The sequence below is a fragment of the Fistularia commersonii genome, chromosome 29 (assembly GCF_037954325.1).
Source record: "Fistularia commersonii isolate RoL2024-O1a breed Wild chromosome 29, RoL_Fcom_v1.0, whole genome shotgun sequence".
NCBI classification, from domain to species: Eukaryota; Metazoa; Chordata; class Actinopteri; order Syngnathiformes; family Fistulariidae; genus Fistularia; species Fistularia commersonii.
Window position 1 is genome coordinate 11,514,791 of NC_141312.1, and position 19,272 is coordinate 11,534,062.

The 19,272-nt window shown below is 38.7% G+C and overlaps 1 protein-coding gene across 2 annotated transcripts in view; it reads right to left on the bottom strand.

The window, feature by feature from the left end:
• The window catches only part of LOC147216997 (STE20-like serine/threonine-protein kinase), a 35,219-nt gene extending 16,204 nt beyond the window's left edge, over positions 1-19,015 (bottom strand). The window contains exons 1-8 of one of the 2 annotated variants that reach the window (XM_086176717.1): positions 18,345-19,015; positions 15,325-15,489; positions 8,098-8,146; positions 7,843-7,992; positions 4,519-4,591; positions 4,236-4,430; positions 3,520-3,601; positions 2,556-2,687 (exon numbers count right to left, since the gene is read on the bottom strand). In XM_086176717.1, coding sequence (XP_086032843.1) covers positions 2,556-2,687; positions 3,520-3,601; positions 4,236-4,430; positions 4,519-4,591; positions 7,843-7,992; positions 8,098-8,146; positions 15,325-15,489; positions 18,345-18,494 — 996 coding nt within the window. In that variant the 5' untranslated portion in view covers positions 18,495-19,015. Of the gene's footprint in view, positions 1-2,555; positions 2,688-3,519; positions 3,602-4,235; positions 4,431-4,518; positions 4,592-7,842; positions 7,993-8,097; positions 8,147-9,692; positions 9,762-15,324; positions 15,490-18,344 lie in introns of those variants that run through there. The other variant, XM_086176718.1, reaches the window with a different exon arrangement.
• Positions 19,016-19,272: the final 257 nt, after the last annotated feature.

Genomic DNA, 19,272 nt, shown 5'->3' on the forward strand with positions numbered 1-19,272 from the left:
GGATTACTGACTACCTGACTGGCAGGCTGCAGTATGTGCGTCTACAGAACTGTATGTCAGAGTGGTCAGCAACACTGGGGCCCCACAGGGGACTGTCTTCTCTTCCTTCCTCTTCACCCTTTACACCACGGACTTCAGCTACTGCACAGAGTCTTGTCATCTCCAGTTTTCTGATGACTTGGAAGTAGTCAGCTGTATCAGCCAGGGTGATGAGGTTGAGTAAAGAGCTGCGGGGGACAACTTTGTCACATGTTATGAGCTGAAACATCTACAGTTCAGTGTGGCAAAGACGAAGAAACTTGTGGTGGACCCTAGAAGGGCCAAGGAGCCGGTGACCCCTGTCATCAACAAGGGGGTCAGTGTGGACATTGTGATCGACTATTTGGGGGTAGTCATTGACAACAAACTGGACTGGGGAAAGAACGCTGACACCCTATACAAGGGCCAGAGCTGCAACTATCTGCTGAGGTGACTGAGGTCCTTCAACATCAGCTGGACCATGCTTAAATATTCTATGAGTCTGTGGTAGCCAGTGCTATCTTCTGTCTTCTATGATGTGGTGTGCTGGGGCAGCAGGCTGTGGACAGCACTTGCCATGTAAGTGATGTTGTGGGAGTGAAGCTGGACCCTCTGAGGGTACTGTCAGATTGGAGAATGCTTCACAAGGTGAAGGTCATCCTAGGCACTGTGACCAACCCACTCCATGATGTGCTGGTCAGGTATAGGAGTTCTTTCAGCTCCAGACTGATCCCACCACGATGGACCACCGAGTACCATAGGAAATCAGCCATCAGGCTGCAGAACTCCTCACTCTGATACTCTGTGACAGTTGGCTGTTGGTGAAGTCATTATGTTTAATAATTCTCTGTATATTCCATTGTCTTCTGTGCAATAAATGTTTTAAAGTACAACAACTCATATTTAAACAAAAAATTACCACATGCAATCATATACATGTAATTGTACATACACATGTATATACGTACATATATTTAACTATCTTTTTACATACCTTTAACTTTATTTTTTATTTATTTATTTTGATCTTTAGTGTTCTTTTTATATTATTTTTATCATTTGCTATTTTCATTCTTTATTTTTATATAGAGTTCTATTTTGATTCTTCCCTACTTGACAATGCAAGCAAGAGCTGCTTTCAGTGAGAAGCAATTTCCTGGCGGATAAATAAAGTATTCTGATTCTGATGAATCCAGCTCAGGCTCCTTCCCTGCCATAGAGGTGACATTCCATCTTCCTAGAGTCAGCTTCTGCAGCCGTGGATTGGATTAGTCAACACCCAGCTCACATTGCACCCATCCCCCATTGCCCATCCTATGGGTGGTGAGGCCAAGGGAAGGGGGACCCACGTTGCCCTTTTGTGTTGAGACTGCCCAGGCCCTATTGGTGCAGGCCAAGCCACCAGGTGCTACCAATCTAGCACTGTCCCTGGGGCTGGCTCTGCGGACGGGCCCCGGAAAACCGCGTCTGGACAAGGGAAAACCAGGTCCTGAACAATCCTTAATACCATTACTTACGGTCTTTTGAGTATTCAATTTAAACTTATTTTATTTTAGTTAGTTTTTTGGGGGCGCGACATGGCACAGGAGGTAGAGTAATCATCTTTGGAACCAAAGATTCCTGGTTCGATTCCTGGCTCCTCCTAGTGTGTCGAAGTGTTTTTGAGCAAGACACTGAACTCCTAACTGGTCCCGTGGCGCTGGTGGACGGCAGCCTACTACTCATGACTCATCCATGGTGGGCTCATTGCAGAGAACGCATTTTCCAAAGGGATTAATAAAGGATAAATTACGATTATTATTATTGTTATTATTATTATTATTATTCTAAATTCAAAGATTATGGTGTTTTTGTAACATTTTGTAACATTAATATACAACTTGTTTTGTATTAATACTTCATATTAAAAACAATGCAGAAATAGAACTTTGTTTTCTTAATTGCAGTTCACTGACTTCATAACTGCACCACACTATAGTTTTTTTTATACATTGCATGAAGGGAATAAAAAAATATATGCAGTATTTCTTCATATTAGATGTCAAAAAAGTTTAGTGGCTCCGGGTGTTCAGTGATAGACCGTTACTTTCAACTTAATGCATGCGAAAACAGGGCAACTGGCATAAATGTAATCTTAGCTTTGACTTGCAATTTTCAAGTGCCTGTGTAGTTCTGTTATGAGATCATATTCAAATTTGATTTCTTTCCTACAGTATTTGGTTATCGGCCACAAAAAACAAAGAACCTCCACAGACATGAAAGAAAATCATTTCTTCCTTGTCTTTCTTTTGCCCTTCTTATTGTGTGAAACAAATCTTAAAAAAAAAAAAAAACTAAAACAAGGTGTTTGGGAAAAAAAGATAAAAAAAAAATAATAATAATAATACACCCTCTGGTGCTTTCTAATAATAAAAGTTGTAGCATATCCAGTCGAAAGGATTCCATTAATAAATACCCCAAGACCTAATCAATGCAAAGAGGAATGTGAATGGAAAAAGAACAAAAGTGGACAATATTTCATATCCAAGTAAACAGACCAGATGCACTTCTGTGTCTTCTTCCTCTTCTTCCTCTTTGTGCTCTTCAATCTCCTCAGTGACCTCAGCTTTTGCCTCGGCTATTATCTCCCTCAGAGGTTTGCTGTCTGTCACCTCCGACACAAATGAATGCTGAACACAAGAATAAAAATAACAACAATGTCAGTAAAAACAAGTAGAAATGCAATTTTTTGGATGCCCATATTTTCAATCAAGTGGTGCCACAAAAATCAGAGGAACAAAGAGCACCAGGAAGATGCAAAAGCTCACAGAAAACTAAAGCCATATGGAGATGTAAAATTGCAGACACTGCAAGTGACAAATCAAGCCCAACCAAGACATGTCTTAATAATCACACAATCAACTTAATATACAATACAGGGAGACGAACTCAATCAATTTTGCCAACCTCAGTAGCACCAACCACCAGGAATAAACACAGCACAATGATGGAACCTTTTAGTTCATTACACAAGTGATTAGCCATTTGTTTTGATATTAGGGTAACATGTTGTCAACTACATCCATCACACTTGCCACAAGCTAAAATAACTCTTGGCATCCTGCAACCCCCCCAATTTGCTTGTTCACGACTGGTTTAAGCCTAAACCATTGAGTCTTTGTCCCAACAGCACTACAAAGTATTTCCCGTGTGAATTAATGTGTCCTCATTGCCTCCTCTTTGTCCATAAATGTAAATGTCTGGGGCTTGGCCAGTGCCTTAAAGTCCAATGGAGAAAGAAAAGCTTTCTGACACAGGCTCAGACACAAGGGGATGAGTCCAAGGCCTTAGCCGCACGCAGGTGAACAGATGACTTGCATGCTGCTACTTCTGCTTCCAATAGCAGGTGGCAAATGCATAGGGGATGGGTTGGTTATGGGATAGGTAATGAAAGCAAAAATGAGGGGCTGTAGTATACTGAATAACTTGGTTTGAAATGCTTTATGTTTGAGGAGCAGGTACCTGTAGAAGCTGGAGCGCATTCCACCGGTTGTCCACATTTTTGTCCAGACACCGTTTAAGGAAATCACTGAATTCTGGGGACCTGCAAGTTCATCCATCGAAAAAAATTGAAATTTCAAGTCCTGATGTACTAAGTATAACAGTAAAAAAGTTCTTGGGGTTCAAAACAACTGCTTCTTTTTCAAAAACAATACATTTAAAATAAAATGAGCTGATATGAATATAAATATCAGTTTGAATTTGATGTCTAATTGATGCATTTAAATGCTGAAAGTTTGATCTAAACATTGACATAAGTGATAAATCAAGTGACAACCAAGTGCAATAAATATCCATTTAACATTAAAAGAGAGTTTAATGTTGGAAATATGCCAATGTCAGTGTCAGTTTAACCTCAAAGGTATAAAATCCATACTTGAAGTCAATATGAATTCATTATTGACAGGGTTGGATATATGACTAACATGTGAACAATGTCAAAAGACAAAAATATCATGCTAAGTGAGTGTAAGAATTTGGAAATTTGGTAAATATTGAATTTTGCTTGGTTTCAAACACAACTTTGACAACAAAACAAAAATATTCATGGCATCAATTTCAATTACGATACAAAAGCAACTGACTGTTTGTAGAAGTAAAAAGTAGTGCCGATTCACTATAAAATTATGGCCTATGCTTGTGTTTGGCTGGCTGTGGAGCTCTACATAGAGACCCACCAGCGTGACGGTTGAATCAGTGTTGGAGGATCAGACTTTGCTATTTTCAGCAAAACTCTCATGGGGTTCATCTCGTGATTGGGTGGTTCGATTTCTGCCAGCTCGATCAGAGTGATCCCCAAGGACCAGATGTCAGCCTTGCAGTCGTATGGCCGGTCCTTGGATGTCTCACACATGACAACCTCAGGAGCCATCCTGTAGGAAAGGGGAAAAAACATATTCTGATGATTTTTCTGACTGAAAAATCTGACTGAACATTGAGGCAATTTGAAAAGGCCCTTACCAGTATGGCGTTCCAATGAAAGAGTCCCTCCTCTGCAACGTTTTGGTGTTTTTCGCAGATACACCAAAGTCAGCTGGAGGATATGTGATCCAGAAATTAGAGAAGACCCTCACTGTCATTTAAAAAATATCTTTCAAATGAAAACAAAAATATCAAACAACCCGAGAAGGAAAAATGTACCCGCAATGGGCAGAACAGCTAATCCAATCAAGGCGTTACATGAACACAAAGTTACGCAGTCATGTGACACCATAAGAACCCTGTTTGTGTCATCTCATCTGAACCCTGATCTTATGTCACTGTACAAATGCTTGTTGTGTGTTAGTTTACTAATTGGTGACTCATGTACCTTTATGTAAGCAACATAATAATATCTGCTTAAATCGAATAATCTCAGCAACACTGAGAATAGTAAGTAAATAAATTACTTACTTACTTAACCTTTATTTAACCAGGAAAGTCCCATAAAGATTAAAAAACTCTTTTTCAAGGGAGTCCTGGCCAAGAGGCAGCAAAAGAATATAGTTACATTTAAAATGAAATTAAAAATTACATACAAATAATATAAAACAGTTACAAATCAGTGAAGTTGTCTCAAGCGTTCTCAATCTGGACTTAAAGCCGTTCAAGGAAACAACTTCCGTGAGTTTCCAGTCCTTTTGCAACATTTTCTATGTAGAGGGGGCAGAATAGACAAAAGCCCTTTTTCCCAGTTTTGTGCAGACAAATGGAACAGAAAGAAACAGCTGATCATTAGAACGTAAACCGTAAGAATCAACACTTCTCTGTGTAATTAAGTTACAAATGTAAGAGGGCAACAGTCCCAGCACAGCCTTGTAAATTTTGATTGTGATAAATTTATACAGTGATTTTTTTAAATATTGAATTTTGTAATGTAATTTGTCTGTTCACTTGTCACAAACCAGTCTCCTGACATTCTGTATTTTGTTTTTGAATAATTTCTGACAAATTAGTATATTTTATTGAAAAGTAATTCACAAAGAACTGGGCAGAAATACTGTTATTTTTGTGCTGCTGTGGCAAATGAATTTCCCCTATGGGGATCAATAAAGTATTATCTTATCTAATCTTATCTTATCTTATCTTAATCAGTGCAGCCCTGCTGCGTCGCACCAAGGAATTTCCTGTTTCAAATCAGACCTCTCTGTGTCAAGATTGCACATTCTCGCTATGTCTGCATTAGTTTTCTGCACGTTCTGCTAATTTCTCCCACAATCAAAAATATGCAATAGCTTAACTCAGACTCTGAATGGCTCATTAATGTGAATGAGAGAGTAAGCGGCTGTTTGTCAATATTTGAACAACTCAACTCAACTCTGTTCCATTTGTTTCCATGAGGGTGTGTCAAACTTTTTTAGTATCATCTCTGGTGAGGTTCCAAGCAAGCTGAGCTGATATTAAAAAAATGATGTTAACAGACTGCTAGCCACTGATTTGCCCCGAGAATGTTATCAATAATTCCTTTGGACAGAAAAGTTTGAAAAACTGTCCAGCTCAAATATTATTCGAGGAACTACCCTCCTCCAGTGTAATCTTTGTATTCAAAGAGGCAGTAGTGGATAATGGTTGGGATCGCTGTGACACTAGCATCTGTGACATTTACTTGTTTTTCAGGTTCTTCCTCCACTACATAGTGTGAAAACCTCTACTATTAGCTAATTCTGTACTTTGGTGAAAAACGTTATACTATGAGCCCTAGAAATCACTGTGGCATAGCAAGCCAGAAGGCAAAACCAAACATCCCCCATTTTTAAAAAAACAAACAAAAAAACTGCAGGAGCGGCACAAATTGACATAGCTGTTGCAGCATCTTGCTACTTGTAGCCTTCTCTGACTTATGTTACGCAAAGTGCAAAAAAGTTGTTGTTTGATTCAACAAGCAGCTATTTTTTTCTTGAAATTAACACATTAAGTTGAGAATCCATTCAGCCTGAAAAAACAAAACCGTATTATAATGTCTTCACTTATGAGAGATGTGAGGGGTGCAAGATGATAAGCAGGCCAAGTGGTCATCAGGAAACGTTAACATGCCTATAAGACTTCGTTTTTAGTATGAACATTAGTATGTTTTAGAAACACCGGCGTGTTTAACTAAGAGGCAATTTTTTTTTTTTGGGGTAAATCCAATCCATAAGTTTCCAGTATCTTCATGAAAATTCTGCATTCCTCAGTTTTTTCTATATTTTCATTCTTATTACTTAGAATGAAGTCCAAAACATAAAATTAGTACTGCAGAAGGAAACCTGGAAACATTGAGTAAAGCACACAAGACATCGCATTGTTTTCTAAGCATGAAGGTATAACACTGAGCAGTATATGTTTCAGGCAGGATCATGTGAACTTGTGAGCTTCTGGCATTAATCAACATGGAAAATCTACTGAGTACAGAGGCAAACAACGTTCTTGCGCGGCTTGTGTGAAGGAGCATCAAAAATACTTGGTAGAGCTCTGCATGCCTGTCTTTTCCACTTTCAATCACAGACCTTTTGAGGAAACAGAGCTCATGGCCTCATCTACACTGTTAACATGCAAACTCATTGAAGATTTTTCCCTTGAAAAAGGGAATGTGAACTGGAAAATACACTTTCCCTGTATGTTTGACATGAAGACTGCAATGTATTTATTCAAAAACCTAACTAAAGACATATGGATTCTGAGCCTTACAAATGCAAACGCTGGCTATTAATGCATCTTAACAGTGACTGCTTAATGACGATAAGTAATGTTTGTTTTACAGGCATTTTAATAGATGATACAGACTAGGTAAGCTTCAAACGTGTTTCTAAAAGCTAGAAATTGAAAATCTTTCATACCCAAAATTGTGACTCTGTTGTGATATAAATCTAATGTTTTTCAAACGTTTGGTGACTTTAATTTTACTTTTGTATTTTTGCTTACTTTCAGTTGTTTTTAAGTCATTTTCAAAACAACGTCTTACATATTTCAGAAATCCCCATATTGCATTTTAGTGATAAACTGCTTTTTTAATTTCTTAATGATTCAGACTTTCTGAAATACTTAAAATTGAAACAGTATATTTGGTTTATGCTTCAAAAAGTTATGTTTTCATTAATTTTTTTTCAAAGCCATTTTAGGGGGATTTTGTGATCTATGGCACATTACTGGAAACACAACACTTTTTTGGCTCATTTCAGAAAAGCGTTTTCCAATGATTTTACAGAGTTAAAAGTCAACCCTCTGGATGAAAAATAATTATATAAAATAATAAAATAATTATTTCAATAGATGAAATACAATATAGGAATCTAATAAACATTTCCCCAGTCTGTTTCTGTTCCTTACCCAGCTTGACATCACCATCCATTGTCAGCAAGATGTTACCAGCCTTTAGGTCTCTGTGGATGATTTTGTTCTCATGGAGGTAAACTAGAGCCTGCAGAGTCTGCTTGCATACCACCCTGATCTGAGGCTCTGCAAGGGGTCTCTCCAGCTCTACACAAGGGGGAAGGACACACTCGTAAATCACAATGAAAAAGGAGGAACATATTAATCAGATCAATGTTACTGGCTGCATGGAAGGAGAAAATGCTGACTCACCTAACATGACGGCATCCACAGCCCCTCCAGCACAAAACTCGATGAGAATCTGCAAAAACAGAGAAAAGAGAATCCTCTGAGTATTTTCTCAATTTTACTTAATTAAATATTTTCAATAATTTTGTTCGGTTTGTTTGCAATAATTAAGTATCCCAGGAAGCCCCCTCATAATTCTTTGATAGGTACTTGAGGATGTCAGTTGTTATATAATCCTTTCCTCAACAAGATGATCTCAAATTTTGGTTTGCTTATTCAAAATAGTAAATTGTTTTCTCATCAAAACCATCCTGAAGTTAATGCTATTTAAACTGAAAATTAGGTTCTAAAAAGAAAAAAAAAATCCTAAAAAGAGTAATTTTCGGCAAATGACACCAATGGCTTCTTGCTAATCTCACATATTCACAAGCCTGAATTGAATGGGAAAAACGTATTGATTTTATTTTGGAATTAAGTGGAATTAGATTAATGAAGGACATAATAACTGTAGGAGACAAGAAAGCATAAATTAATAAAAGAGAAGTCCTGCAGTGACTGTATGCCTATACTGTTGGCGTGTGTCATTCTGTGATCAAATATAGATGAGCTCTTTTTGCCTTATTTAGTCATCATTTCGAAGTGAAAATTTGTGAAATACTTTTGTAATTCCTACCAAATTTCATGTAATGATAAAGTATGAATTCTGTTTTTATTAAAATTCTTGTGTTAGCCTTCTGAGAGCAGTACTTCACAAGCATTTTAATAAAAGCAATCTGACACATCACTTTTAATCAGATCTTTTACTGTTTAATTTCAATTGGTAACTTGTTTCAAGGCGTTGTTCCTAATTTTCTGAGATTTCTTCCTAAAATAGGGATTTGTAGTTTCTGTATATTAATTATAGTCCACATGGCCCTATCCTATATTTAACAATGAGGGATACTATACTTTAGGAGTTTGAGGTCCCTCTTAAATCAGAGGCATTGTGATTGAATCAAGTGTGCACTGGCATCTATCATGGCTATCGAAAATTCAAGACTTGAGAGAACACATGTCATAGTACGTATTTAAAATCAGCGTAAACACAGGCCTCCTCATCATGAATCTGAGCGACTGCCTTGACATAGACAATTTAAGAATGAGCCCACTCTGCATTAATGAAATACTCCATACTTTTTGAGGCATTTAAAGGCTTTCAATATGGATGCTGATCTACGAGGATTGACCAGGTTTCGGCTACATTGTGGAAATGTTTTCACACTGCTGCTAGCTGGCCTTTTAATGCTTGACCTTGGGCTTTCTGCTGTTAATAGGATTAAGGGTTATGTGGACACAGCACTGCAGGCATGGGGTATTGTGATGATGGCAGCAGGTATGGCAACGTGCATAAGATTAAACATATTTGTTTAAAGAAGAGGAAGCACCGTTGTACTTCTGAAAATAAGAAACCATTCAGAAAGTAACTGTGGTTACGAGCACATTCACTTTGGTCATTTGGTCAGTCTGCATTCCAAATTGAACCTTTCAGCACATATTTAGAAACAATGACTGAGAGCGTTTTTGAGACTTGTCTACGTCTAACAACAAGGCTCATGCAGTCTCCTGAAAATCTAACACACCAATGCAGTGTTTCTCTGTAGGTAGGTTGTCGGTTTACCGGCTATGCTGTTTTACAATAGTCTCCCCACTGGTCCCCAGTGAGCTTTGAAAAAAGAAAAGGGACACTGAGGGGACTAAAGAGAACAGACAGGAGTACAAGGAGATGCAATGCAAGGTGAAGGCAGAGGTGGCAAAAACCAAACCAAGGGTGTATGATGACTTGTATACTAAGTTGGAAAGTAAGGAGGGAGAGAATTATTTATATGGAAAGTACAGTGCAGAGCTGATAAATGAGGAAAATGAGAGTAGAACAGGCATTGAGGAGGATGAAGAGAGGAAAGGCAGTTGGTCCTAATGTTACACCTGTTGACAAGACTATTGAACAGGATCTTAGAGCCTCAGCAGAGGCCTAAGGAATGAGAAAGAGTAGTGGAAACTAGATGGAGCAGAAGTGAAAATTTGTGAGCAGCTGTAAGGTTTCATGCCTAGAAAGAGTAATCCAGATGCAGTATTTGCTTTAAGAATGTTGATGGGGAAGTCCAGAGAAGATGAGTTGATGGAGCTGTACCTTGTTAATTCCAGTGTTACATTTTTGCCTGATTGTCATATTCAACTCAAATATAACATTTGTATGATGACTTCCTGATATTAAATTAGCTTAACTATTTTCAAATTTCAGATTTCAGAAATATGTGATCAATGAAACATTGATTGAAAAATGCTGTATAGTAAGTACTTGTATTTGTAATACATATGTGATAAACTAAATTGGTGAGAAATATGGTGCTTGATAACTAAAGAATACTGTCAATATACTGTTACTCATCAAATATTGACAAAATTGTTGATGCCCCTCTGTTAATGAAAGAAAAATGCACAATAGTCATTGTAATAACAAGAAAATGTCAAAAGTTTAAAAAAATCCTAATTTACTGAAAATTTACTGATGAAAATCAGACACTGCTTTTATATTGTTGGACAGAAAAGAATTGTTTAAAAAAACAAACTAATGAACTTGGCCTGGACAAAAGTGATGGTACCCTTAACATAATATTTTAGTACACAACCTTTTGAGGAAATCACTGCAGTCAAACGATTTATGTAAGTGTCAATGAGACTTTTGTGCCTGTCATCAGGTATTCTTTTTTAATTTCAATGAACTATTTTTATTTTACTATATTTTATCAATCTCTTGCAGGAAATTATTTCTCTGCATTTAACCCATCACGGGTTAACCATGAGCAGTTTGCAGCCACTTAGAGACACCAAAGGCCACTCCTTGAGTAGACTCCTCCAGTTGTCTCGGTGTTCTTTTCTTGGTATGCTCCATTTTTGACTTTGTGAGCATAGAGCTGATGTGCCTTGCTAGAAAGGCAGACTGACTCATTCCAAGTTTGAAGACACCTGTGGGGCTATTATGAGGCCACACCATAGTTTAACATATTTCAATCTTTTCTAAGGGTACCGATAATCTTTGTCCAGGCCAGTTTTATTAGTGTTTTTTAATTATTCTCTTGAACCACAGTTCAAAAGCAATGTCTGATTTTAACTGGTTAAACACTGGTTTTCATCCATCCATCAATCTTCTATCACTTATCCGGGATCAGGTGGCGGGGACAGCAGCCGAAGCAGAGAGGGCCAGACTTCCCTTTCTCCCCTGCCACTTGTCCAGCTCTTCCGGGGGGATCCTAAGGCGTCCCCAAGGCCCATGTAGTAACAGAGTCCCTCCAGCGTGTCGGGGGCTTCCTCAGGACCTCCTCCAGGGTGGACATGCCTAGAACACCTCAGCAGAGGGTTGACCAGGAGGCATCCAAACCAGATACCCAAGCCACCTCATATGACTCCTCTCCACGTGGAGGAACAGAGACTCTACTGTGAGCCCCTCCTTGATGGCTAAACTCCTCAGCTTATCTCTCAGGGAGAAAGCTTGGCTACACGACCTTGAACGAGGTGGGGGTAAGAACATAGATCGACCGACGGTCTGGGGTTAATTTTAAGTAAAATTTTATTCATTATTACTTTTGTCAGTTTCAAGTTATTTCAGTGACCATCGAGGGCTTTGTTTTCGTTAACAGAAAGGTACGAATTTTGACCACATGTGCATTGCTTCTGTCTGGAGTTAATATGTCTCTATTTCTAACCAGAAGGCGGAGATGTTGTTCCATTATATCTCTATCAGCAGGAAAATATAGATCCATGAGTCAGACTTATTCTTATTCTTTCGGCTTTACCCTTCACCACAGCAAATCAACCTTCTCCATCTATCTCTATTCTCTGTATCTTCCTCTCTCACACCAACTATCTTCATATCTTCTCTCACTGCGCCCATAAATCTTCCCTTTGGTCTTGCTCAAGACCTCCTGCCTGGCAGCTCCAATTCCAGCATCCGTCTACCAATATATCCACTATCCCCCCTCTGTACATGACCGAACCATCTCAGTCTGGCTTCTCTGACCTTCTCTCCAAAACATCTAACATGTGCTGATAGACTCATTTCTGATCCTATCCATCCTTGTCACTCCCAAAGAGAAACTTTGGTACCTTCATCTCTGCAATCTCTAGCTCAGTCTCCTGTCTTTTCGTCATTGTAACTGTTTCTAGTCCATCAAGCATCGCTGGTCTCACAACTGTCTTGTACACCTTTCCTTTCATTCTGGCTGATAGTCCTCTATCACATAGTACCCCTGACACTTTTCTCCACCCATTCCAACCTGCTTGGACCCGTCTCTTCACCTCTTTTCCACACTCTCCGTTGCTCTGGACTGTTGACTACCTGATATCCTCCAACTTCTTAATCCAATACCAAACATGCAAATTAATCATAATAATCCATGAGTCAGACTAATTGTAAATTATTGTATTAGATATCTACTCGGTATAGACAGAGTCGTATCACTATACCAGACACTTTATCTGTTGCCTGAGGACATACTTGCTCTACGGTAAAATCCTGTGGCTTCAGGCAAAGAGACTGACAGGACTAGCAGCATGGCATGAGTAGCTCTAATAATATCACTGACACAAAGCCTTGGAGGCCTTTGATAATATGACAGAAGTGAATGAGTATGCGCTTTGACTTAGACAGATGACATCAGTTGATCAGATGGTCCTTCAATAACAATACTCACGCAGTATGAAGAGTGTGGTTCGGTCCATTTCTGTATATAGCTAATGTATGGCAGGGTGATATTCAGGTGCATGTCTTGTCAGATAAGTCTGTCAGAAAAATAACTACTTCGGCAATAAAATTATATAACAGATAAACAACATAAACACCTCTAGTATCTCTCCAGGAGTGGAGTTACTCCACTTTTAATGAAATGTTCTTTTCTGAATAGAAGATATTATACAAAGCATCACTAATACGGCATATATTATATTGTTACTTGTTTTCTATGGAAGCATTCCAAACTGCATTTTCTTCTACAGGTTGCACATTTTATGACACAATTAAAAAGAAAACTGAAAGAATACTGCTTTCTCATTTTCATGTCCCGCCCCCAAGAAAAATGACTAAAAGTAAATTAGGATTCGCAATCCCAAGCAGTGCAGGAGAGTGACGTCAGTGGCCAATCTTCTTAGTGGCTTGTTTGAGCACTGTAATACAGCACACACTCACACTCAGCTGTTTTACCTGATAGCTGATACTTGGCAGCATGGCTCACCCTAAAGCTGTCACGAAAAAATCTTACAATTATGGAACCAGATAGAATTGCAGAACGCTTCGGTATCGGATGCCTGTGACAGACCTGAGCAGATTATAGACAACTTGGCTGAATACTTTGCCCTAACAGATATTTCACAGCATGAAGGACCCTGGTTCAATTCCCACAGGGGTCCTTTCTGCATGAAGTCCCCGTTTCTGCGTGGGGTTGTTTATGCAGGTCCTCTGGTTTCCTCCCACAGCCCAAAAACTTGCAGGAGGTTAACTGGAATAAAATTGAAACAGCTGAGTATGTGCCATATTATAGTACTCAAACAGACCACTAAGAAGAAAATCAGCCACTGACGTTCCTCTCCTGTGTGGCTGGGGATTACGAATACAGATTGATTTTTGGTCACTTTTTTGTGGGGCGGGACATGAAAACGGGAAAACGCTGTTCTTTTCATTTTCTTTCAAATTGTGTCAAAAATGTGGGACCAGAAGGAAGAAGAAAATAAAACTGCAGCCCCTTATTACTCATCTTCGTTATGTTCTAAAATATGCTGCCAAATTCTGAAAATGAAAAAGCATGCTCATGCAATTTAATTTGAATTATGATCATTACTTGCTTCCATAGTTTTCTGACACTATTCTGGTCATCTTCTGAGATATTTTCAGCTATACAGAAAATTTTCAGCTATGTTGCTATTGATTGTATTCTTGTTAATTCTTCTTATGTTTAGGGAAGTTCTTTCTGATTTTGAAGTCCTTTTTTGGTCATTTTGATTTATTTCTGGCCAATTTTGTGCACTTTTTGCAGTGGGTGAAATGGTGGCACAGTGCTAGGGCTTCAATCTCACAGCACAAAGGACCCTGGTTTAATTCACACTGATGGAACAGTCTTAAGGTTTTTCCCATGTCTACGTGGTCTTCCTAATGACTGGATGTATGGGTCATTGGTAAAAAATCATGAACTCAAAACCAAATAACAAGCCCTGCAGCAGAAAATTATCCAAGTCACAATGTAGACAATAAATTAAATGTATTATAATTATATGTTGTAAATATTTAAAGTTATGCCACCCCATCCAAATGACCTCAAAAGGCAACTTCTTGACAACCTCAGTAACCTCTACTACAAAAATAAATGTAGGCTTGTCAGTGTTCTCTGCATATTGCTCTGGGCATGTCGGGAATTCCTTGAAGTGCTCTTTTGGCCACTTAACATCATTCCCAGTTGAAGCAACATGTCACACCCAGTACTATAGACAACTTCAGCAAAGCCCAATGTCCCTCTCCTGACTCATCAGACTATTTTTGAGAAACTTTTCAAGACCAACCAAAATAAACCCCCCAAATGAAACTGGTTGGAAACCAGTGCAGCAACAGGTCAGCTGCTAATGAAGGTGCTATATGGCATTCATTTTTTTATCTTAAAAATCTAGTATTTTAGTTGTGCTGGAACTGACTACATACAAACAGCATTTTCATAAATCTGCGTCATACAAGCAATCAACTTGTACAATGATTAATAGCAAGTGAACTTTGCCTCATAATGTGACAAGAGCAGAGAAGTTAAAAAAAATGGGTATAAAGCCTGACATATATCGTAAAACAAAGTAAATTCAAAACAGTCACATTGTCAAGACCCATGTGATCCCACAGTGGAAAAACTTCAATTCTGCACCAAAAGTGGGATAGTGTTTCATGACAGAAATAAGTTACAATAACTAAATTGAGACTAAACTCTGTTGAAGTTGTTCTAAAAACTAGGCTGTGAGAAATATTGTGCAAGAGTATTGCTCTTTGTTTCATCAGTTTTGGTGTGTGTAAGCTGCAAGGAAATATAAAGGCTGTGTTGTATTTATGCACACGACATGAAAAAAATTATTCTAATAAATTTTGGTCTAATTTCCTACTGATGGGGCGGTAATTTTGTGTCAAACATAGCAAATACAGAACAAATGCGGATGCTGCTGTAACCCCTGAGATCTTTTCCTGTTTCTTACCCAGAGTTTGCCCTCATAATAGAAAGCATCTAGGAGTTTGACAATGTTTTGATGGTTGCAGGAGGCCAGGATGTCAATCTCCACCATGTAGTCCTCCAACTCCTCCTCTGTCTTTGTGTCAACAACTTTGGCAGCAGCAAGGACGCCAGTCTGTTTGTTCTGTGCCTGGAAGACAAAAGCACTTATCAGGAGTTGCATGACTAACGCTGTCAAATTAAAAACATTAATCTTGCTAATCCTGTGGTCTGATCTAGTCAACAGAATATCATATTTGCAGAATATTTACAGACTTCTTGAGACAAACACAAACATTGCAAACACTCTTTCTTAAGAGTTCCATTGTCTTAACCATTCACCCACAACAAATAGACCACTTTGGCAATGACGGGAGTGTAAGAGCAACACATAAATAGTAACTGCTGAGCGGAGTCTACATAAGTCAGTAGAGCATGAGGCAGGTCTTGGTGAAGTGGAAAGTTCTTGTGTTTGTTTTGGCTATCTGTGGATAGGATGTGCTAAATGAGGCTGCTGCTATGACATGGGATGCAGCCACTTCCTAGGGACCTTTCATTCTCTGTGTTCAACTACACGCTCCATTGAAATGATATGGTTCACTGTGAATACATACAGGCTGAAAACGTTACAAGCGATTCACCACTGCAGTGAGATCTTCTAAAGTTGATATTGCTGCACAGTTACTCACCATGAGTTACAGGTGATATCACTATATTCAGGACCTTCTTGTTGAGTTATAAGAATTTTAACAGATTATTAAGCTTTTTTTGGAAGATTATAGTTCTACTGTGAGTATACCTTGCCCAGATTTTGATCTATAGTAAGTTGAACAAAATGTGAACATAGTCAATGACATAATAATGCCAAAGGCTTATTTTCTACTTCGTTCTAACTTGAGTCCAATTCATGTGAGACTTGCTGGTGGTTTGGAATGCAGAGATTCAGAACCTGTGACTGAATCATTGTGCAAGAAGATTAGGCTAACAGAAACAATCATACCAAGAAACCATTGGATGTTGATTAACGTTGAGTAAATAAGGCTATTTCAAATTGTCTTAAGTGAGACTGTATCAACAGTATCAACACAGAACAAAAAAACATCATGCAAACTGGATCCAGTTGTCACAGACTTCCTGGTACCAGACAGTGTACAGGCCTTTTCTGTGATGACATATTCTGTCATAATGCAAATTAGGTTGCTGGCTTCTGAGCCGGATATTCTTTCATAAGGTACAGCATATAGTTAAAAATGATGAGAGGACGATGTTTCGAAATAAAACACGCCTTCGAAAATTGTAAAGCAAACGCTAAAATCAGTAACAATGAGTATGTTGGTAGCAACAGACGGTTATTTAAAGGGTACTATTACCTCATCCAGAATTATATTTTTATTCAAATTATTTGTTTTGTTACATAGTTACCTTTAAAAAAGAAAAATGCTTGAAAAGAAAAATGTATTGGAAAAATCTTAACTGTTAACTTAATTATTTTATAGGATGCCATTTAATCTAATGTAAAATAATTCAGTAAATGATTTTTTTTTTTGTCTCTAATATGTTATACAGCTATTCAGATGTTTAGTTGGGGAATCTACAAGTTTTTGCCCATGTACGACTGTAAGACCAACATATCAGCCGTCTTATTATACATTTCTAATCCGCACCAGTTCCTGTTGCTGATAGGAAAACAATAAACATCACTATTTAAGAAGGAAGATATATGACCGGTTTGTCGCATCTATATTCCTCAGACACTAACGTTATTAAGATACTGATATCTGTCTGAAAGCAGGTCGTGCCTTTGACGAGAAGATATTGGATACTAGTCAATACAACGAGCTGGGAGGTGAATCAATGTATCTTTGATACATTGATTCATTGATTCAATACATATTTCATTATATTTCTTATTCTTCCTCCTTTCTACTATTATCTATTACTGTTATGTTTTTTACTTGAAACTCTGGCACAACAATTTCCTTCGGGATTAATAAAGTTGTTCTCATCTCATCTCATCTCTCATACAGGTTGTTGTAAATCTGCATGACGCATCACCACACTACATGAAAAGACAGTAATGAAACATATCTATTCTTGATGTTACATAGAAAGCCAGTCATGATTCCAAGTGAGTACGGATGAAGTAGCCCCTCTCTAATCTTCTTCTCTTTTCGGCTTTTCCCTTCTGGGGTCGCCACAGCAAATCAACCGTCTTTGACCTACAGTAGCCCAGTTTCCATTGGTTCCCTGGAGGTCATCAGTACCGATGGCGGTCGTTGTTGTCAAACCTCGACTGAGTCCGGTTTGATGTGGTTATTATGATTGATTTGCATGTTTGGTTTTGGCAAAAGTTTTATGCCAGATGCCCTTCCTGACGCAACCCTCTGCATATATCCGGCCTTAGGACCGGCTCAGGGAGACACTGACCCGTGCCCCCCGAGGCTGGCTCGGGGAGACACCGGCCAGTACCGCCCTGAGGCTGCATTAAATAGCCCCTCTCTAATCCGCATGTTAAGTCTCCAAACCTCGGTTTGTAGGAAAGATAAAAAGAGATGGCTGTAAACAAATAAATGAGTCCCACTCATGTAAGAAGAGTTTTTATTGGTGGGAATGTCAGGTTGTATGTCAATTATCCAGAGAGGTGGTAGACTTTTTGTGTGTAACGCAGCTGAGGAGCAAACAATGAATGTTATAGGTGCTCTGTATCTGTTAAATATCCAATTGAAGAAACGCTGACTTTGGTAAAACTCAGTTATATTGTAGTTGATCACGTATAACTGATAATGCTGAATATTATTCAAGGAATATAGTAGTCCACTTAATTCCATTCAAGTCCCCAGGCCGTAGGAGATAGAAGATGGTGGGTGGGTCACAGTGATACAAGACGACGACACATCCGCATGTTATGCTAAGCGTCAAAAAGAAGGATAACTGGGGATAGGGAGGTTGTAAAACACAGGCCCATTCAAAGAAAAGAAAACACCGTCAGTTAGAGTGGTTACGTACCTTAAATACTTTTCCAAAAGCCCCATCTCCCAATTCACCAATAATAGTCCATATTTCCTCTGGGTTTTCATCTCTTCTGACGTGTTCGTACTGTTTCTTCTTCTTCTCAACTCCCAATTTAAATATTTTACGGAAATTAAAAAAAGACATTCTCTATCCAGGGTCATTCAAGTCGAACGTTGACAAAGGAATTCACAGTATATTATCTTTTTTTGGTTGATCTGACTTTCGGCCTTTGAGATAACATGGATCTAGGGGTGAAACGTTGACTTCAGCGATAAAAATCCATGTTAGCTAAAGCAAAGTAGAGGTCCTAAACTACCAGAGCCACTGACACTGCCGTGACGAGTCCTGTGAATTGGTCTGTCCAACTTCGGGAGCCATGTTAAATACCTAAAACGTTGATTAAATGTTATCCTTAATGTGTAAAGTCGACCAAAAAGCAACGATACTTTCACGAAATGCTAAGGTCGCTTTTGTTCCAACTCCTCACGACCGTGCGGAGATCTTCTTAGCCAACCGAGGAAAAAAAAAAACAGTAAGGCGTCCCTTCAAACAGCTGTATTCCACAAAATGAAGGCATCGATTACATTGAAAATAAAAACCAGAGCCACTACAAACATTAAAATGAGCAAACACCATTAGGACAATGCAGAGGGACGGGTTCAGTAATCTAGCGGATTTAGTGTCATTGCGCGCTCCAGCGTCAACGCGTGTGCGTCTCTTTCTCTTCGCGACCCCTCGTGTTTGCAACATCGGGACCGCTCAATGTGTGGTTGCCCTCACCTGTACTGAAGACAACCAACATTAAAAGAAGTAGCGGGGAAATATTTGAATTATATATGCTTAAGGAACATCGTTTCGCCGTTGGAAGTGAGCGGCCGTGTGTTTAATGTAGTTGCATCGTTTCCATCGGACTGTCAGCGTG